The sequence below is a fragment of the Vidua macroura genome, chromosome 5, assembly GCF_024509145.1.
Source record: "Vidua macroura isolate BioBank_ID:100142 chromosome 5, ASM2450914v1, whole genome shotgun sequence".
Taxonomy (NCBI): Eukaryota; Metazoa; Chordata; class Aves; order Passeriformes; family Viduidae; genus Vidua; species Vidua macroura.
Genome location: NC_071575.1, coordinates 70,337,287 through 70,357,218, shown reverse-complemented (window position 1 = coordinate 70,357,218; position 19,932 = coordinate 70,337,287). Strand labels below are relative to the sequence as shown.

Sequence of the window (19,932 nt, the reverse complement as noted above, 5' to 3'; positions counted from 1 at the left end):
CCCCTGCCATAGGCAGGGACACCTTCCACTACCTCAGGTTGCTCCAAGTCCTGTCCAACCTGGCCTTGGACATTTCCATGGATCCAGGGGTAGCCCCTGCCCTCTGGGCAACCTGAAGTCAAGTTGATGGTTACACAGATGTGGTTCTCATAGTAGTGGACAGCATTTTGGAAATAAAATCTCATCTCTTACATTTGAGGGGATACTATGGCAAATTTTTCAATGCACTTTGAAACACAGCAATGGCCAAACAATTCTATAAATTTATAGTCTACAGACCATGCCTGAAGGATTCATGAAGGATAAATAAGGGAAGCAAGTCCACTGACAGGGTTTTAGTGCCACCTGAGTTATGAAACCCTCAAAACATGTGACTGCCTGTCCCACTGCAAGTGATTTGCAAGTATCCTCCCTCCTTGTGATGCCTTGTGATTACACAATTGGGAGAAAACTTCATGACATGGATTCTGCTGCTCACCAGAACCTGGCACTTCCCAGTGGGTTAATTTTTAAAAAGTGGTAGGTCTGAAAATTATTCCAAACCACTCCTTGTAGTTCCTACAAAGTGGAAGCAGCACCTCCCCCAGACTTCAATGGAGCAAGTCATGGTGAATGATAGCACCAGGCCAGCTGTTGACACAGCAAGATAATGATTATCCTCTTGGATTCTTCCTGATGAGACTGCATCTGGCAGTCTGCCACAGAGCAGCTAAGGAGACCATCTGAACAGTTTGGTTGTCATATTGACAAAGCAACAATCCAATGTCTAATGCTCGGGTCTCTCTGAAATTTTGGAAAAAAAACAATCAGTCAGTAAATCTGAATGGAATTCTGAGCTGTGGCAGCACTGCAGGTGACTGCCTGTCCCCCTCCTCACCTTCACAGGTAGAGGAAAGGATTTGGGGATTAGTTTTGAGAAGCACCTCACAAGATAAAAAGCACATAAGGTCTTTTTGTTTTGTCACAAAACAAAATGCTTCCATGGCAAGGGATGTGCTGGCCACTGCAAGACCTTACCTGAACACAGGCACAACATGCCAGGTGTCACTAAGAGGTGATGAAAATGGGACACTGAGGCTGCCTGTCTGAGCTGGAGCCCAGCCATGCTGAGCCAGCTGTACTATCTATTTTGATTCATGTTTTTCTGACTTTGCCTTGTTTCCTGGGCTGGGCTGTGTCGCCTCTGTCCGTGGTACTTAACCATGAAATTCACCATCCATCAGGTGCACAGTTCTGTACATGAAATGAACACCTGCCCAACAAGAGCCCTGGACGCTTTCCTGGTAGCTTAAAAACAAGGCTGAGCTCTAAAATCTGTAGGCTGCCCTTAAGAACCACTTCACCACTACAATGAGCCACAAGAACTTTTAAGGCTTGCTCACATTTGACTTTGGAAGTTACTTGATGCCAAGGGATGTAAGATTTTCGGCACATCCTCTTGCAGAAGGAATTCTCCCTCTGAGCAGGAGCTCTGACACTTCACCAGGGCCAGAGGGGATTATCACAGAAACCTCAACCACAAATGTTACTATGAGCTCCCTCAGAGCTGAAATGACTGCCCACAATTAGTCATGGGACTAAGGGACTCAGGAAAGCTCCCAGTCCAGCCCTTAGGGACACCTGGGACTGGTGGCATCTCCGGATCACCTGTATGCTTCAGATATACACCATTTTTGTTTGCTGGGGGGATTTTGTTGCCTGAGTGTTGTTTATGTGCTTTTTAAAGCAATTAAAATATAAAACTGCTCTAAAAGTGTGTCTATCAACATAAACATTTCTGTCTCTCCTCCAAACACAAATTCTATTCAACCACACTAAAACACCTCTAATTTGCACCCCTGTTGTCTTCCTTCACATCCAACACATCACCACAGATGCATGTCTAAATTTGTTAGAATTATGTATTTTACTTAAGTGATACTTATCACCCATCATTCCCAAACACATCAGCCATCCAAGGAGCTGATCACAGGATCAACATCAGAGGCACAAACAAAAGTAAAGAAATGCTGAACAGCAGAAATATCTCAGAAGATGAGAGCAGCAAAATCAACATATCATTAACCATGGTTTTATAGCATTGCAATAACTCAGTGTTACTGATAATCCTTATTATTTCACTACTTTTTAAAGAAATCTCCCTACTCCACGAGATATTTAAACAAATGCACAATTAAGTTCTTTTAGAAAGGGTAAAAATCAAAATAGCTCCACTAAGAATAGAACTGAATGCCACATGCGAGCCAGGAACAAAATGTAATCATGGGACTTTATAGGAACATCTAGGTCAGGCATCCTCAACTTGACTCATCACACTGAGCAGCTTAAAACTTCACAGCGACCAGGCAGGCAATCACTTTGTTCAGACAGATCAAAATGGTGTATCACTATCTAACAAGAGCACAATAAAGACTTGCTTTTTTGGGGTGAAAATAGTGCTGTCAACATTTGCTGTCTGAATGTAATAAGCATTTTGTTCTCTTCCTGTTAAAATGCAAATTATCCCAGCATTTTCTTTCAAAAGCAATGGAAACGTTCAAATCTCTTTGTTTACTTTCCACACACAGGAGAGCAGTAAACCAAAAAAAATCTACTTGTGAATTATTTCCAGTGAGTCATTTGCTTATTAAAAAAAAAATACAAAATCTTCTATTCATCACTTCAGGGCCTGTGGGAATGGGGAGAAGGGCTAAAAATTTACTTCATTTCTCATTTAATTCACTGAACGTTGAAGTTCATGTATGAAAAGCAGAGCTCGGTGTCCTGACAAACTCAGTATCTTTAAATCTGAAGCAGACAAAGGTGTCAGCTTAAAGCCACATATTTTTAAGCTTCTGGCTATGAAGACATGTGGCTTGAAAAGATCAAAATGGCAGAATGTTACTAATTTCCTGGAGAAAAAAAAAATCTATTCTTTAAAAGCACTAAGGACAACAAAGGGAGCGTGGGTGTGTACAGAGCAGCATCAGGCAACGTGCACCTGAATAAAGGAGACAATATGAGCTGGTTCTTTCTTGGAAGCACTTGAGTAAATAAATGACTCCAGAGAATTAGAGCTTGGGTACTTTTCTCCCTTATTGGCATAACTAAATTAATGAGCAAACAATAACTCGTCACCACCAATAATTGACTTTAGAGTTTCAGTAAAATTACTTGCTAAAAGTTAAGCCTGATCAAAAGGAGGAGGGTAGCCTAAATTCAAGATTAATTACCTTCCTGGGGTTTTTAGTAACTGGAAGAAGAGAAGACTGGGACTGAATATACAAAACTTGAGAAATACTCATAACTTTTGTTCCATAGTGGTACACAGGGCAACTCAAATTTCAAATTCTGACTGGCAGGATGAAGATCAGGGTATTTGTAACAGGAAAATGATGTGCTTATACATGCAGAAAGGCTTTTCGGGAAGAAAGGAACATTTTTCTCTGTCATTTGAGGAGAAAAGGCATGAAATCAGTTCTTTATGGTTATGTTACAGGCCTTCTGGGTGTTTTTAAAGACTTCTGTCATACAGAACTATACACAGGATATGTAGCCCCAGTGCTACGAATCACACAGAACTGAAGCTCTGCTCCCTTGCTCCCTCCTCTCCCTTTTTTTTTTTTTCTCTTTTTCTGATATTTATTACAAATATAACAAGACAACAGCTTGTTATCATCTTTCTGGTGAAAATAACTTTTGTCCCTCTACTCCAATTCTCTACCTCTGAGCACTGTACCTGCCTTCCTGCAGATTATCTTTATCTTATGAAAACCAGAAACTTTAACTTAGTGAAAACCAGAAACTTTCTCCTTTCCAGGCTTAAAAACTTTTTCAGTTTTTTTTTGTCTTCGCTAGAGTTTCCAGAAGAGGTATTCTTAGTTCTTATTTTGCTGGTTTTTTTTTTTTTTTTCTTTTGAGGTGCTATGTGGTTTCATGCATCAATTATTTGTATTGTGCTCAAGATGGAGAGTGTCAAATGACAGAAAGGACAGAAGAGCCAGCATAAATTTAATCTGTATAGTGTGGAGTTTAGCTGGGTGTGGAGGGTTAGTGAAGGATGTCAACCTGATCCCACAGGTTGAACTTGGCCTTTCACCTCCATATTTCTCTTTTTACAATAGTTCATCTTTCACAGTATATTTCTCATTTGTCCCAAGGGAATGAAATGATTATGCAGTTGTCCTCTTACCCATCCCTGAATCTTTTTTCGTGCCATCTGAGATAATGTCCACGTGGTCACTGTCCACATCATAACTGAAGAAGTCGTTCAAATAAGTCTTTGATCTCTGGCCACCAAATACATATAAGCAGCGATTTTTCTGGAAAAGAGAGGGGGGAAAAAAGAGTCTATACAAGTTCAAGACAGTATGTTGGTCAACTGTGATCATTAACAGCAGTATTTATCATAGAATCATAAGTGGGTTGGGTTGGAAGGGACATTAAAGCCCATCCCCTTCCACTATCCCAGGTTGCTCCGAGTCCTATCCAACCTGGCCTGGAACAGTTCCAGGGATCCAGGGGCAGCCATTAATGAATCAAAGAGGAACAGAGATGTCTCTTCTAAGTTTAACATCATTGTGCTCAGGTAACTGATGCAGCCCTGCCTCATCCAGCTTTGACTTAAGCAGCAGCTCATCTCTCAAGTTTATTATTAAAGAATTAACAGGGCACATCTCTAAAGTCCATCATAAAATCACTGTTAAAAACACAACAGGAACAAAAGACAGATTGTAGGAGAAACCATCCAAGTACCAGCACATTACTAAATTCAGTACAGGCAAATGGCAAGGAGCAAGCCAAGAATAACAGGTTTATTGCTTCTTTCAAGTCTGCCAAGTGGAAAGTCCGTAAGAGGTGGATTATTTTTCTTTCAAATGGTTGAGAAAACAGAAAAGGACTTAAACTTCCATGACCTGTGCTTACAGAAACCAGTCTTCTTACATTTACCACAGACACCTATTTGAAAGATCCTCAAATCCTTGTGCAGAATTTTGTGGGGCAATGTTTTTCCACCAGATTTTGAAGAACCACTCAAAACAAAAATAAAATTGAAAGCTCAGAAAGCCCAGTATTCACTGTAAAAATTCTCATCTTTCACTTGAAAGGGCAAGACAAATAAAATCAGCAATTTCTTCAAATTGGTGGGTTTTGAGTTGATGGTATCAGTAAATATTTAAATGTCACAACCTTAATTTTAATTCTCTTTAGTTCCCTTCTCTTAAATAGACATGTGGTTGATGAACACAACTGGAGAGGCAATGTAAGGTGGTTTTTAATACCCAACATAGAGTAAAATGCTATATACACCTCTCCCCCATCCTTCTGCTTCTCCATGAGGCTCTGGATGAAGTGTCCATAATCCCAGCTGTTTACAGCTGTTTGCAGCTGCTCAGGACAACAAAGAGCAGCTGGATGCTCCAGCACCAAAGGCTCTGAGACCTGTGCAACTCAATGCACACCCATTAAGTCCCTTTCCAGTAACAGCACAGAGTATCTACCAACCAGAAGCTTCTAAATTGCTCTCCTAACTTAAAAAGAATACATTTTTAGGTCAAAATTAACTACAGCCTTTGGTTCTATTTACTATTATGATATTAAAATCAACTCTTTAAAATTCACCTCGATTTTTACTTGAAATTTTATTCAGTTGGAGTCATGAAGGCTCTGAAACTTGAATTAGCACCTCCTGCACTTACCAAAGCAGGATCAGAATGTCAGCAAACATTGAATTAACTGAGACAACACATCGCTCAGGGGATTAAAGTGCTCAAAATTTGCAAGAAAAACCAAAACCAGATGTTCTCCTTAAAGTCAGACATCATAAATCAAAGTAGGGTGTGGATACTTACAGAATGGAACAACATGCAGTGCCCTATCCGGGACTGGATATCCTCGGGTCCGGCGTTGCAGGAATCCTCCCTCAGAAGTTTCCACGTCTGGCACTGGCAGTCGAAAGCAAACAAGCCGCTGAACTGGGGCTCACTGGCTCTGCTGTCATCCACACTGCCATTGCAGGTCAGGATTCGGCCTCCAAAGGTGTAGATCATGTGTTTTTCAGAATCCATGCACATCTGCAAGAAGCAGGGAAGCAGTTTTAAGCTGGCACAGTAAGACCTGGACACTCTGAGGTCTAACATTAAACACCCCTCTCCTGCAAGCAATGCCTACTAAGCTAAGTCAGTGTTCTGCACATTGTCCGAGCCTCCAACAAACTAGAAAAGGACACAGATCTTCATGGCTGTCAGGTCTTACTCTCATGAAAGAAATTTAAAACAGAAGTCTAATTTCTACATGCCATTTAACATGCAAAAGATAAGACTAAATGTACCCTTCATCAACTAAAAAACCTGCTGATTTCAGGGAAAAGTACTTGAAAGTCTTTCACAATGATTTGCAGGGTTCTTTTCCATAGATTCCACAGAAAAGGTCTATGGGGATCTTTTCAAGCTACATGCTTATAGCCAGAGTTAACAGAGTATCACCTTTGGCAATGGTTGTGCAAGGGAGAAATTCAAAATCACTGCTTATTCACTGCCCACCAATCAACTGATGCAAAAATCAGTCTGTGATTTGTTACTGAGATTCCACCCCCAGCACACATTTACTGTTATCCCCATTACTGGAAGTGGGGGCTTAACCCAGCCAAAGATTCCTCCTGGGACTGCAGCAGAAATATGTTTAATCTCCAAACCTAAACTGAGGTTATGGCACACACAAGAAGCACTGCAGCACAAATCAAACCAAACCTCCTGACGCCAGGTGATGTTTTCCGACAAAGTGCAAAGCAGAGGGTTACAAAATACCAAAGGGAAAAAAAAAAAAAAGCAAACCAACAAACAGACAAGATTACAGTAAGACAGAGATGCTACTCAGCAAAGCCTACACAAAACACTTCTAGTGCAGCACATTTCTGAAGGTTAAATAAAAAACTGCCATCGCAGTAGGTGCTGAGGGAGAGAAGAGGGAGAGCTGCAGACTGACAGAAGTCAGTGAGGCCTTTCTTCCCTAAGAGACAGAACAGGAAAAAAAGGAATCATTTCAAGAGGCAAGCAAGGTACCCAGAGTAGCCTTGCCAGCTGACAATTTCCTTGTGCCTCTTCCCCAACACCTGGGAGACTGGCACTGGTTATTAATAGAACAGAAAGACTGATTGGCTTTTGTTCTGCAGACATGGCGTATCTTTAATTTTCGGTGTCAGCAGAAAGGCACATTGTGCTGGCAAACAACAGCTTTGGTTACAAAACAGCCAGTACCAATAAAAGCTGATCTTGGGCTGCTTTAAAAATGAGTCCTGATGTGCTGTTTCTTGGTGATGCTTCATAAAAAAAAAAAAAAAAAAAAAATCAATCGAGAACAAAATACCTTGTCCAAGTAGACAAAAGCCACTGTACACAACATAAGTAAAGAAGTTTTCAATTTGAACACATGGACAGATGTGACTTTTTAAAGGATTAGTAGCCATTCCTCTAAAGTGTTTTAAGCTCTATAATGAAAGCACATTCTACAATTTTTAAAGGTAACCAATTTGTAACGAATCCTGCTCCTGTGTTGGCCTCAGTTCAGCAGCTTGCTTGGAGTATTCTTCCAAAGGTACCATACACAGCTTTACAAGTTGCTCCCCAAGGCCCTCCAAGCCAGGCATATCTGCAAACCCAGCTCAAGGAGACTGATTAAAACCAGATGAACTGTGCTTTGGGCTTTAATAAAACGTGTTTTAATAAAATGCATTTGTTTGCAAAGGTTTTTATGATTCTTCTGACTCGGTTTGATTAGGGCACCAGCAGCCAGTGGCTGCAATTGAGCAGCAATGCTATTTGAGTGCAGATCACACCCTCTTCATCCCTGCTCTGTTACCTGCTACAGCAAATTGAAATCGCAGAGACTACGATCAAAACTGACTTTTACACACAGAGAGCTTGCAGCAGGAGGATGAGTGTGGCTGACCTGATGATCAAACACCAGCTTGGGGCCTCCATCTGCAGCGGTGTCCTCGCTCAGCAACATCCAGGTGTTGGTGTCGATGTCGTAGCGGTAGAAGTCACTTTTCAGGGACTTGCTGTTCCTCACGGAGGAATCCAGGTACCGCCCCAGGGTGTAGATCTGCCGTCGCTGGATGTCAATGCACATCTTGTGACAGGACCTGGCACTGGGACCGCTCTGAGAAAGCAAAGGACCGCAAAAATGAAGAGAATAATGGATTTGATATTGCTCCAGGTAGGTCGCTAAGGGGAAATAAGTATTAGCAGCAGCTAGAAATCCTTGGGGAATTCAGGAAAATCTGCTTGTAAGCAAATACAGGATTAATACATAACTAACTACAAGTGCACATCCCATAACTTCTGTCCTTTAGAAAGACACCAGCAAAAACCTTAATGAATTTGTCACAACAAACTTATGATTTGAACCCTTTTTGTCAGATTCCTTAGAAAACAGACAGTTTCTCCCAGAAGTGATTCTCAGAGGCGTGTGAAAACTACTTGATCTTTTAAAATAACTGAAGTCGAAGCACATGAGAGGCAAATTAAGATGTCACAGCCTATAAATAACTACACAGGAAGAAGATTAAGAAGTGCTCTATTACAAGAGTCTCTGTTTTATTAATAGGCTGTTTTCTAACAGATCATAAGCAGACACTCCCCCAAGCAATCATATCCCGTAATGGCTCTGGGAAGGTAACAAAAGCACTCCCTGTCCTTCATAAATAGATATGGCCCTCCCAGTCTCCAGCTGAAAGTTTCCCACGGTAAGCAAAACTGCTCTGAGTTATGATCTTCAAGAGAAACAAACAGAGTGCCCCATGTCAAATTATTATGGGCTTAATCCATCCAGGAGTGCTCAAGTTAAATCATGGAGTAATTTATTTAATGACATTATGATGATGATTATGCAGTCCTGGGCAGTTTCCTTTCTGCTTCCCAAATCTCATTTTAAGGCCCTTCATAGACTCTTTCCTGAAGCATGAGAGTGATGTTGTACACCAAAACATTAGAAATCAAGGTTTGCAAAGCCTTATGTGCAAAATATCAGATGAAAAGCATCGTATCATGAGTATAGATCAATTCTGTAGTTTATTTTGACACAGTTGGGTGCCAGGACACAGAGAATGGCTTCCCACTGACAGAGGGCAGGTTTAAATTAGATATGGGGAAGAAATTCTTCCCTGTGAGGGTGGTGAGCTCCTGGCACGGGTGGCCCAGAGAAGCTGTGGGTGCCCCTGGATCCCTGAAGTGTCCAAGGCCAGGCTGGAAATGGCCTGGAGCAACCTGGGATAGTGGAAGGTGTCCCTGCCCATGGCAGGGCATTGGAATGGGATGATCTTTAAGGTCCCTTCCAACCCAAACCATTCTGGGATTCTATACAAAAAAAATCTATGAAAAACTATTGAAAAGTAAAGATTAGGCAAGTAGGCAAGGATATAGCAAATCTTTAAAATCATTATTGAAGACTTATTGTTAAAGAAGAGTAGCCGTATCACACCAAATAATCAGCACAATAGTTGCTCTGCATGCTACTAAGTATTGTCATATGAAAATATCTTCATAATTGTACCCTTTCACTTAAATTCTATTGAAATTTAAAGTACACTGATGGAATGCACATCACTAAATTGGATAAAACAAGAAAGGAAGCATTACATCTTTGTTGTCAAAAGCCTTTACTAGTCATGTTACAAAATTCAATTTCTTGATTAAGCAATGGTTCCAGGAAACAGTTTACAGTAACTCAAAAGACCATGTGAAGAGGTGAACTGAATTGTTCATATTTTGTAAATACGAAGTATTATGTCGGCAATGATTACAGCTTTGAGGATTAGTTACTTCAGGGTAATTAGGATAATTTTATTTTCTGAAAAAAAAAGTACTGATAGCAGTGAAATATTAGCATAAAATCCTGAAATGCAGCAAAAGCTCATTGATTGCCTTTGGTCACGAAGGAAGATGACACAGAAAGCAACAACACAATTGTCGTTTTTCCTAGAAAACATAAAAACAGTATCTTGCAAATGACCCTGTTCCAAACACACAGGGGAGTTCCTCTGCATGAGAAGCACCAATCTGTGCACTCACAAAGGCAGCCCCTGGTTCACAAATAAATCACCCCAGTGTGCAAAGTCCATCCCAAGCCATGGAGCTGGGACAGTGAGGGACATGGCACCGGTCCCCTGCCAATGAGCACCTATTTGCCTTGGCACAGCTGCCTTGTGGGTGAGATGTGAGGACCCACCTGTGCTTTCTGACCCTCTCCTCTGGCAGGTCACTGCAGTTTTTTAATGGAATTGGACAACCTAAGAATCGTTCCCCCACTCTCTTACCTCTACGGGGACTAAATTAAATCCTCCCAAACTTGTTCAAATAATGTCTTTGGCACTTTCAGGAGTAAATCTCCTATTTAGCAATTTCCAGAGCTGCCTTTCCATGAAAAGCTACATCATCAACCAAAATTTGTTTGAGCACAGACACAAGGCTGAGATGCTTCACAACTCAATACCCGTTTCAAGGCAATGGCACCAAAACCACAGTTGCTACACTAAATATGCAACATACAGATTTCCTAAGACTATTTTAAAATGAGAAAAGAATTCAGGAAAAATACCTTTTTTCTTTAATTACATCTTGGCCACATCTCACACAGTAGTATCTGCTTTCTTAAAGAGCTCTTAAGGTGAACATTTCATCTCTACAGACACAGAATCTTCATCATCTCAAGTTCATGCAAGAACTTCAGCTCTACCAAACTGCAGAGCTTGCCATAGCAGGAATTATCTCTTGCAATACAGGAAGCTTCATCCAATTTGAAATCTGTTCTCCAAGAAAACTGGAGTTCTGCCTGCACACCACTCACAAGATCACAAGGTACCTGCCAAAGTTTCCTCCTTAGCCTACATGTTTACCAAAATGAGTAAATAACTCCATTAACAGTGTTACATGCTGGTTTGACATTTAAGGCAGAAAAGGGGAAAGGCCTAAATCTGTGTTCACTTCTGAGTTCAGCCTGACCATGGCAGCCCTTGTAGCTCAAATGTACTTCAAAGAGTGACACAAAGTCCATTTGCAAAGACACTACAAAAGAGTAAAAAGCTTCAAGGCACATGTGATGAATCAAGAGCCCGTGGGTGGCTGCGAACGTTCATCCAAAGCCGTGTGGTTACAACAGCAGCCTGTTGTTCACACGAGGAACACTCTGCCACGGCTTGTCATGGACACAGCAATCCAGTAAATTCAAACAGGAAAGTTTGTTGATTCCACAAGTGTTCAAAGAATCTGACTCTTTAAAAGCAATGAATGAGAAAAACTGACCATGACAGAGATGACTTTCTAACCCAAGGTTGAAGAGATCAAGCATGGCTAGAGAGCAAAAGAGCAATCTTTTGTCCCCCTGCCAGGATGTAGGCTGGTGATCCATTAATTAATGTCCCAGGCTGAGTGGACCTTACTAGAGATCTCTATGCCCTTCTTCAAATTCAGGCCTTATCACCAAGTCACAGTTTTGACAAGTTGCTTCTGTGACTGTCTGAACTCATAAAAAACGCATGCAAAACTCCTCATCTCTGGAAGTGTTCAAGGCCAGTGGACGGGGCCCTCAGCAGCCTGGCCTAGTGGAAGGTGTCCTTGCCCACGTCAGGGGGGTGAAACTAGAGGGTCTTTAAGGTCTATCCCAACCCAAACCATTCTGTGATTTTATAATTAAGTACTTTACTTTAGATCTGGTTTCTTCTAAGTTGTTACACATGGAATCCACATTTTTGCAGATGAAGTTTCACGACCTGATTGACTGAGGTAGTAGAGGTGTCACTTCCCAAACACAGCCCATCTTCTATAAGACTCTGAAAGTCACATCCAGCAACAGCACCCAATGACCTGAACAAACACTGGCTCTGGGGACTCCTTCCAATTCTCATCAGAAAGCTCCTGGCACACACACTGCAGAAACCACACGTGAAAGGCGCTTATGACTGGGCTAAGTCCTTATTCAGATGGCAATAAGTGTGTCAGGCTGCTTTGGCCAGTGCCTCAGCTGCTGCCAAGGCTGTGATGGCAAGAGGAAAGCATTAGCATATCACATTTCTAACCTACAGGACACCAAACAATACCAAAAACTACTAAGCACAGGCACTGCTGGGTTTGTGTGGGACTCAATAAGTGCCCGCACAGAGCCAGGACTGACCTGAACAAAGTGGCTCCGTGCCACCCAGCCCCACCATACAATCAGCCCAGCACAATAACAGCTAAAACAGATTAAACAGCATGTGTAGGGTCCTGTTTGGAAGTGCTACAAAATACCAAGCTTTATGCCCAGCTCCAAGGCTCTTCTTTAAACAGGTTGGTGTTGACGCAACTCCTCCAGTCTCTACAGCACAGATAAATGCCCTGGTGAGGGTGGGATGGTGGGGAAAGGAAGAGAGGCTGTATGGCCAGGAGCACTTAAGGAAGGCTTTCAATCCTTTAAGCACCCAGGGCCAAATAGGATTTTTAGGTTTCGTCAGTGCTACACGAAATTCAATTGTGCAATGCCAAGTGAATACACAGTATACTTTATGAAAAGCCTTCTCAACATGCTAAGCCACTTTATAAAATCTAATTAGAGCTTTCTTCATTTAACTTGCAAATGCTGAAAGCAATTATCCCACTTAAGGACTAACTTACAAAACGTTTTCAAAAAGCAACACAACAGCATCGAGAGACAACACCGCCTCCTTAGAATAATTGATTTGTTCCTATACAGGGGAGAAAGGACTGGGACTCAACTCCTTAGGGTAGGGTCTGCTCAAATCAACTATTTATGCCAGAATCAGCAGGCATCATCTTAGCAACAGCATCCTGGAATGCTAAGGCACAAACATGATAGCTTTCATTTTTTGGTTTGTTTTTAAATAAATGTCCTATGAACCTCCTTTAATGAGAACATGACCCCAGGAAGCTGGTTCCACTGCCCATCCCAAACAAAAACTGGGGGAGCTTGGCTTCTTCTGGTTATCATAACCTTTTGCAAATAAAGGGGTTTCAGTTGCAAGAAAAATCTGTTTTATTCAGACCAATCCAGATGAAAAACCTCAGGAGCAAGCCTGGATCCTGTTCAAGAGTCAGGGAAATAAAAACAAAGAACAGCTGACTAATTCTCCGTTCTTGGTCCTGTAAAAGACTGAGTGGAATGTGAACACTGCCTCCAGTATGAAGTTCAAAAATAAGCGTCATGAGGTAAATGCTCTTGTCCTAAAGCAAACTAGGACGAGGACATAAAAAGACACAAACAACCTACTTTGTTTCCAGTCCTGAGAGCAGCCTGTCAGGCAACAAATAGTCCCTCCTGCCTACACACAACTGCAGAGATTAATTGCTCTCATTTCCCAGTTTTGGACTATAATTCGTTTCCTCCTCCACCCCCCCCCCCCCCCAAAAAAAAAGGGGGAAAGTTCTCCATAAACTTGAAAATGAAAGGAAATGCATATTATTCCTGGCGTTAATTCAAGTCTATGTGCTTTAAGATTAGAGCTTGTTAGTGCTTTATCAATGCCAGTCTACAGGCTAATGTGCTCCCAAAATGTTTAATCTGAGCCGCAGCAAAGATTTGCTTTGCTCTACATGAACACTAAGTTCAACAAGAGTAACAACTGCAGCCATACAACAAAATAAAACACTTTCATCCCATACATGTTACTCACAGAAGGCATTTTAAGTCTATCATAACCTAAAAGTGCCAGAAACATAAGAAAATAATTTAATCTTTTTTTTTTTTTTTTAATGGCAGCATGAAGAATTTGTATGGTCCCTCAACACAAAACAGGAGCTGGGGGCTGATGTATTTATATGTTCCTATCACCCACAAAATCACCGATGATGCACCAGGAGCACCAAACCACCAGAGGGAGGGTCCTGCACGTCCAGTCACACAAAAGGAGAATCACAGTCGTGCTCACGGCCAGAGAAGCCCAGCACAGGCACACTGCAGGGGCTCAGAGCCCTCTGTAATGTTTTTTTTCAGTGTGAAACAGCCTCCCTCAAACAGCACCTTCCTACTCTGTGGGACAGCAGATGTCAGTGCCACCTGTGTCATTTGATATCCAAGACTAGACAGCTCCAGCACTAGAATTAAAAACCTTTGGATATCACACAGGGTAGATGCAGCGAAGGACTGAATGTTTCTAGGACCATGAAATTTGAGTTTAGCTTCAAAAAATGTATTTTGTATACTCAATGTACACTCCATTCTTTAAATCACTCTGCAAATAATCCCTGGAAGTGCTCAAGGCCAGGTTGGATGGGGCTTGGAGCAACCTGGTCTAGTGGAAAGTGTCTTTGCCCATGGTAGGGGTTTGGGACTAGATGTTCTCTAAAGTCCCTTCGAACCTTTAACATTCCATGACTCTTGGCACTATTTATAAAAGTAACAGATATTCCAACTTAATTTTAAGGCTGCTTTACCAATTATAAAGAATATTTCTGAGATCATGCAAGTTCATCAGCCACAGAATGGTTTGGGTTGGAAGGGACATTAAAGTTCATCCAGTCCCACTCCCCTGCCTTCCACTATCCCAGGTTGCTCCAAGCCCCTGAGACTGGACATTTCCAGGGATGGGGTAGCCACAGCTTCTCTAGAAAACTCTTACATATAAATTAAATACTTTCTGCCAAAAAATATTTTGGGAAGCCTAAGAAATAGACCAGAATCTAAGTATCATCATGCTGAAAACTCAGGACCAGTATTGGAAAGCCATGAATTTACACAATTTTTCACACAAGAGAGTTAAATGCCTTATGATAAATATTAGGTTTGGATATTAAAAAGTTATAATTAACTATTAATAAGTCCAGGGACAGCCAAGACAGGAAGACACCCTCGGTCAGGCAGTTGACACAGAATCTGAGCTATGGCTAATCTGCTTACTGGTGCCCTCCTACAGCGATGCCACGGGATAGATTTACCAGCAAAGTCCTTCCTGGGCATCTGACTCAGACATGATGGAGCAGATTAAAGTCAGAGGCAGCTTTTAGCACACAGTTTTGCATGCATACCTCTTCAAGGTGGGAAAACAATAAAATTAAACAGGATGAAACTTTCTTTTTCCCCTTCCTAAAAGCACGCTCACATTTGGGACAGTCCTAATTTCCCACTGTTGAAGCTGCGTGGTCTTGAGCTGAGCCTGCCACAAAGAGACTTCCCCCGCTTAAATTAGAATTAAAAAAATTAATGGCCTGATGTTCTATTTTTGAAAGACGGTTCAATGAGCTTATAAGTCAAATGATCAGGCTCAGAGATCATACAACACAATCCTTATGACAGCAGTGGGATTTGGTGACCCTTGACAGCCCAACCATTCCAGTCTGAACATGAACTTGACTCCAAGTCTTTGCTCCATCCTTCAGGGATCAGCCCAGGTTTATCACAGCACAGACTCGGTGCAGCCCATGAGCATTGCTATGAAAACAAATAGATAATGCTCTATTCTCAGGAAATTATTATTTATTAGCCTCCCTGCCAGCCTGCTTGTAGAAATAACTAATTTGAGAGTATTCTCATAAAGGAATTAATTAATACATGATATTCTGGCTTCTGATGTGCCCTGATCAAGGCACCTCTAAAGAAAAGTGCGTCCTTGCAGCTGAACTTCCCAAAACACCAACATAGTGCTTTGACAGCTGTGCTGCCTGAGTTTTCCTCCAGTGCAGGAACAGCTTTGGCAGCCACCGCCAGAGGAATTGCCAGTGCAGGAGCCACATTCCTGGATCTCCTGAGCTCTCTGCTCTCACACCAGGGTATCATCAAGGCCTTCCAGCAATGCATAACACCATGGATCTCATGGTGCAGTAAAACAAGACATCTTACAAGCCAGTGGAAAGGGGAAAAAGTTCCCACATCTTCAACCATGTAAATATTGGGAAATAATTTGTGGCTGCTCAGTATTTAAAATGAGGTTATAAAAAAAGATGAAGAGGGATTTTTACACAGGCAGATAGTGACAGGACAAGGTGGACCAATTTTAAACTGAAAGAAGAGACATTTAGATCAACTGTTAGAAGGAAATTCTCTGCTCAGGAGGGTGGTGAGGCCCTGGCACAGGGTGCCCAGAGAAGCTGTGGCTGCCCCTGGATCCCTGGAAGTGCCCAAGGCCAGCTTGGATGGGATTTGGAGCAACCTGGGATAGTGGAAGGTGTCCCAGTACATGGCAGGGGTTGGAATGAGTTGATCTTTAAGGTCCCTTCCAACTCAAACCATTCTGTAATTCTTTAATTTATTTGGAGAAGGTTGCAGGAATTTGTGTGAAGGTCTTGTGCGGGCTTTAGTTTACAGTCAAAAATAAAAGTCATCCAACCTTTGTGATTCAGCTTACAAATGCAAACAAGAGAAGTACTGAAGGAATACCCCAGTACATGGCAACCTTGCAGCAGAAGGACATCAGTTCTGTGCTATTCCTAACAAAAGGCACAATTCACCTGCAAACAAAGTGCTGCTCACACTGGTGAAATGTGAAAAAAGTTTCAACTTCTTAAATTTTACCAAGTCAATTGTCAGTTTGTTCCACATCCACTGCTCAGCTTTGCTTTCAGCAACGCTGATGAAACGTAACAGACAACCCACCAGAGAACCAGAGCTTTCAGCAGCTCCGAGATGGGCCCTCAGGACAACATCCCTCGTGTGCCGAATTTAACTAACCCCATTAACAATTGCAGGATGTTGAATGAGGTCATTTTTGCATGCATCACAAGTTCACGCTGTCCTCTCGTTACCAGTAACAATGGCCAGCGAAGGTCCAGCCAAGAGAGATTTTTCCATGGACACAAACTACTCAGCTGAGCTACAGCCCCACTTGCAGACCAGAAGGCTGGAAAAAAATTAACTGGTTGCTTATAAACTATTTAGCCACAAAGGCTACACTTTTGAAAGTTGTTTTTTTTTTGGTAATTAATTGTCCTTGAGATGCCAGTGATAGACAAACATGAAATTCTAAGTCTAAATCATTCAACAACCACAGGCTCTCAGATGTTTCTGAGAAAGTGAAGACAGTTTTTAACTGTGACAAAAGAGCAGTTTGCACCCAAAGGTGTTGGCAAGCTGTAAAAGTGGCTGTTTAATTTCCTAGAGCCCAGTATCAGTAACATCTCCATCGAATGCAAGCCCTGGAAAACTCATGGATTAAGTCCTATTAAACACACTAAGCTCTTTCAGATAGATCTGAATTCAACACATCATTGCACCAGCCATTGTGCCAGTAAGTTCTCTTGAGACACTCCAGAAAGCTCAATTCCCAATTACCTCCAAAACCCAGCTGCTGAAATACCTCAGTAGCAAGGTCCACAAAAACTTACTACATTTTCAAGCACGTAATTATCCAGACAATTTAGCTACAGCTTTGTCTGTGATACTACTTGAGACTGCTTCCCCTTTGTTACCACCCTGGGATAACTTATATTTCTTCAGGGATTACTGTATTTGTACAGATTGAGCAATATTAATGTAACATTAATGTAACAAGTCTGTCAGTGTAGCTGAAATAAGACATTACTCTACTCCCAAGGCAAAGTTGACTGGTGTGTGAAGCTACTTTCACTCACCGGCAAAAGAGTTAAGTTTTCCTTCCACCTCTACATATTCTCCTATTTCTTTAAAATTCTTTTCTTTTAATCCCTTCAGTGTGAAATGCTGGGGTCCTGGCATTCCAGCTGGCTCATCTCACAGGTGCATATTTCTGTGTCTTTAAAAGCCAAAAGGATATAAATCAGAATTCCTTGTACCAACATCAATCTCTTCACTAAATCTTTACCTGAAAATCCTGTAACGTCATTTTTCCCCCCAGGATGCATCCACAGCCACCCAAAAATGACTCTACAGTGCCTCATCTACAATTTACAGGGAACTGCAAAATGCATTAGGATGATGCAATAATGCCCTAATAAAGCCATGTAAGTAAAATAAAGTTCCATTCCAGACCAGAGATCAGAGCATTAAACTCATCATAAGCTGTAGCTGAAGTGGTGATTTTTATCGGAACATAAACGCCACAAATCAACTCTGCCTGATGCATTACTTCAAGGACTAAAAGTAGTTTTACTTTGCAGCTGAAAGCTTTATGATGACTTGGAAATTCAGCATAACCTGAAGACTGGCATGCACAAGCTCCAGGGCTGCCAAAGTTGTGCAGCCTCCAGAACATCGGGCACAAGGCATTTATTTAATGCTCCTTTCTCCACGGGACTGACTCGAACAGCAGCGTGTGGAGGAAAAGGACCTCCACACATTCAAACACCTGGTGTGAGGAATAACTGAAGTTTGGCTGGTTTCTGGGCTTTTTTTCAAACTTGAAGCAAGAAATACAGGTACCTAGTGAGGGAACTGAATAACTTAAGACCTGAAGCTGTTTTCAAATATGGATGATATTTTCCTTTAAAAATGTCAAAGTTAAAAAAAAAAAAAAAAGACAAATAAACCAGGATTAAGAGGACAGAACTCTTGAGGCACACAAGATAGTATAAGCACATAAGTTAGCTTCAAAAGCTGAAAACCTTTTCCAAAAAGTTTATTTAAAAATAAATTCTTTTTAAAAGCTGAGGTGCTACTCCCTCAACAGGGTTTTTTTGCTTTAGGCTGCCTAAGTGGAAATCACTGGGGATGTCAGTTAGGCATATGTGAAAGTCTCTCAAACATTCTGGTGAAAGAATACTGGCTTAGAACATTTTAAACCATTATGCTACTAAACAGGGAGGATAATAAACCATTAGCCTGTGATATTTAGGATCAGCCTAGGATACTTTTCATTTGGTTCACTCCAGCATCTGCTGTCTTTGTCCCTACTTTTGTAGGCATTTGCACTATTTAGGGAGTTGGCTCTGAGGTAGGTCTGCAGTATCCAAGTTTCTTTCAGGGACAGCTGCCTTCTCCCTATGTGCTTTTGCAGCACCAGGAATCTTGTACAACTGAGCATCTGTACCACTGGAACTGCTCAGCAGTAGGACATGGCAGACTCGCTGTATTAGATCTCAAGTCCGTAAACATCACAATATTTGCAACAAAAAGTCCCTCAAGTCACTTGAAGTGTCTTCCAAACTGTATCACCATCTGTGGGAAGAAGTCAATATTTGAAACTAGTTCAGTTCCTACACTTCAAACAGCACAGGGTAAAAGCTTTACATTGATATGCTCATGTACTTTTGCATCACACCCAAAAAACCAGTCAGAGGTGTCACAAACTCCTACCAAAAATGCTTCTGTGGTAATATGACACTGAAAGCTTTGGGTAAATTCATCCATGTCAACAAATGTATGCAGAGACTGGAGAAAATTTAACTGGAAATACAATAGCAGCTGAAATTCCCCCTGGCTCTCACCATTAGGAGAACTTTCTACACTTGTCAGCTTTTACTTTCAGCATCCTGGAAAAGCACTTTCTGTTCACAGCAAACTGTCACCTCACAATATACCCATTTTCTACATCATTTTGAACCTACTGAACAGGAGGCACTTGTTGACCTACACTCTCCTTCATTGTGAACAAAGATTTATCCTCTCAAGCAGTTAAACCATGACAAGACCTTCACTTCTACCTTTGCTAAGGAAACACTTCAACAATTTTTGAGAGAAACACAGTGTCACCTAAACCTAACCCATTTACACAATTTCCACGTCCTTCACAGAGCTGATTTGTGAGCAGGATTTTCCTCTGAAGAAGCCAGAATGAGGATGAGTCAATGTATTTTCCAAGACGCAGCACAGAAGGTACCAATCAGTGCAGTGACACTGTTTGAAGGGAGATCCCTCCATCTCTTGTCTCTAGGAAATACTAAAACAAGGTAGAGGAATACCAGAGACACACAAAATATGCCAACTATCACACTGCTTTAGTCTCATTTATTTGATCTCCAGAGGCATCAACACCCCTCAGCATTTTGATCCTATTTCAAAATCCCCTGACTATCAATTTACACCAAAGTTTTTCCTACATTTAAAATTACCCTCCTG

General features: G+C 41.5%; 1 protein-coding gene across 3 annotated transcripts in view; it reads right to left on the bottom strand.

Moving 5' to 3' along the window:
- MKLN1 (muskelin 1) overlaps positions 1-19,932 on the bottom strand; it is a 93,330-nt gene that overhangs the window by 19,545 nt on the left and 53,853 nt on the right. For all 3 annotated transcript variants that reach the window (XM_053978371.1, XM_053978374.1, XM_053978372.1), the window contains exons 10-12: positions 7,927-8,139; positions 5,832-6,053; positions 4,172-4,301 (exon numbers count right to left, since the gene is read on the bottom strand). In XM_053978371.1, coding sequence (XP_053834346.1) covers positions 4,172-4,301; positions 5,832-6,053; positions 7,927-8,139 — 565 coding nt within the window. The remainder of the gene's footprint in view (positions 1-4,171; positions 4,302-5,831; positions 6,054-7,926; positions 8,140-19,932) is intronic.